Raw genomic sequence first — 2500 nt, forward strand, 5'->3', positions numbered from 1 at the left:
AAAAAAAAAAACAGTAAAAAAAAAAAAAGTCTGGTGTCTCTCATTTTCCTCTTGACAATATCCCATAGATTCTCTAAGGGGTTCAGGTCAGGCGAGTTTGCTGGCCAATCAAGCACAGTAACACCATGGTCATTGAACCAGCTTTTGGTGCCTTTGGCAGTGTGGGCAGGTGCCAAGTCCTGCTGGAAAATGAAATCAGCATCTCCATAAAGCTTGTCAGCAGAAGGAAGCATGAAGTGCTCTAAAATCTCCTGGTAGATGGCTGCGTTGACTGTGGACTTCAGAAAACACAGTGGACCAACACCAGCAGATGACATGCAGCCCAAATCATCTCTGACTGTGGAAACTTCACACTGGACTTCAAGCAACATGGATTCTGTGCCTCTCCACTCTTCCTCCAGACTCTGGGACCTTGATTTCCAAATGAAATGCAAATGTACTTTCATCTGAAAAGAGGACTTTGGACCACTGAGCAACAGTCCAGTTCTTTTTCTCCACAGCCCAGGTAAGATGCTTCTGATGTTGTCTCTGGTTCAGAAGTGGCTTGGTAGCTCTTTTCCTGAAGACGTCTGAGCGTGGAGACTCTTGATGCACTGACTCCAGCTTCAGTCCACTCCTTCTGAAGCTCTCACAAGTGTTTGAATCAGCTTTGCTTGACAGTATTCTCAAGCTTGCGGTCATCCCTGTTGCTTGTGTACCTTTTCCTACCCAAATTCTTCCTTCCAGTCAACTTTGCATTTAATATGCTTTGATACAGCACTCTGTAAACAGCCACAGCTTTCAGTAATGACCCTCTGTGACTTACTCTCTTTGTGGAGGGCGTCAATGTTCATCTTCTGGATCATTGCCAAGTCAGCAGTCTTCTCTATTATTGTGGTTTCAAAGAACAACAGAGACCCTGAATTTATACTGTAGAGATGGTCATTAACTGAAACTCAAATGTAAATATTGTAATATTTTGAGAAACTGATTTTGACTTTCATGAGCTGTAAGCTCTAATCATCAAAATTAAAACAAAAAAACTTTTGAAATGTTTTACTTTACATTTAATGAATCTAAAATATATGAAAGTTTCACTTTTTTAATTAACTTACAAGAAAAAAATTTACTTTTTCACGACATTCTAATTTATCGAGATGCACCTGTAATTCAGTGGGATCAAGGTTTGTTTTTTTGAGTAAAGGCTGGACCACCGCATTTTTAAGGCAGGAAGGGACAATACCTGTCTGTACAGAACCATTAATAATCGAAAGCTAGGCAAAACAGAAGGCAGAACATCCTTCAGCAGCTTTGTAGGTCCAGACTGATCCAGACTCACCGCCGCTGCTTTCCTGCCTTTGTCCAGCGCGTCAGCTGACACGTATGCTGTGGCCACGGCGTAACTGGCCCACACAGCACTGACCGGCACCAGCGCGCGGAACGCCTCGCCCACCTCGTTAGCATAACCTGCAGACGAACACATCACATGCTTTCATCTGTGAAACTTAATCTGTGAATTACATCAAACCTCACATCAAGCACACAGAGCTGACCTTCTGGTTTCGTTAAGAAGTTTATCAGAATAAATCCCTGTGTAACACTTCGTATGGGTTAGTGTTTACAGCTCTCTGGTTTATAAGTGAGTGTGTTTGCTAGTGTGATGAAGAATGATTGAGTCGAGACTGCATGAAGTCTTTTTACTGCATTTTGATTCTGAAATGAACTGCTGTGCCAAACTGGAAACCTGGTTAGGAAAACTGTGTGAAGAAAAAGTAAGCCAAATATCGAGAAATGTGTCCTAGTGATTGTAAAGATGAACTGTAAAATACTTTAGTCAGACTAGAGCCATAATTTGTCTTTTAAGATGTGATATAAACGCTTTAGTGAGACTGAATTCCAAACCCGACTTTAGCTTCATCAGCACGTAAACCTGTCAATCACACTATACAGGTGCATCTCAATAAATTAGAATGTCGTGAAAAAGTTATTTTTTTCTTGTAAGTTATTTCAAAAAGTGAAACTTTCATATATTTTAGATTCATTACATGTAAAGTAAAACATTTCAAAAGTTTTTTTAATTTTGATGATTAGAGCTTACAGCTCATGAAAGTCAAAATCAGTATCTCAAAATATTAGAATATTTACATTTGAGTTTCAATTAATGATCATCCCTACAGTATAAATTCCGGGTCTCTCTTGTTCTTTGAAACCACAATAATAGAGAAGACTGCTGACTTGGCAATGATCCAGAAGATGAACACTGACGTCCTCCACAAAGAGGGTAAGACACAGAGGGTCATTACTGAAAGCTGTGGCTGTTTACAGAGTGCTGTATCAAAGCATATTAAATGCAAAGTTGACTGGAAGGAAGAATTTGGGTAGGAAAAGGTGCTCAAGCAACAGGGATGACCGCAAGCTTGAGAATACTGTCAAGCAAAGCTGATTCAAACACTTGTGAGAGCTTCACAAGGAGTGGACTGAAGCTGGAGTCAGTGCATCAAGAGTCTCCACGCTCAGACGT

The 2500-nt window shown here is 40.4% G+C and overlaps 1 protein-coding gene across 2 annotated transcripts in view; it reads right to left on the reverse strand.

Moving 5' to 3' along the window:
- The window catches only part of LOC306870160 (mitochondrial fission process protein 1-like), a 9195-nt gene that overhangs the window by 4255 nt on the left and 2440 nt on the right, over positions 1-2500 (reverse strand). Inside the window, exon 2 of one of the 2 annotated variants that reach the window (XM_079417268.1) lies at positions 1319-1446. In XM_079417268.1, the coding sequence (XP_079273394.1) occupies positions 1319-1446 (128 nt within the window). Of the gene's footprint in view, positions 1-1222; positions 1447-2500 lie in introns of both variants that reach the window. The other variant, XM_079417267.1, reaches the window with a different exon arrangement.

This window comes from Barbus barbus (assembly GCF_936440315.1).
Source record: "Barbus barbus genome assembly, chromosome: 5".
NCBI classification, from domain to species: domain Eukaryota; kingdom Metazoa; phylum Chordata; class Actinopteri; order Cypriniformes; family Cyprinidae; genus Barbus; species Barbus barbus.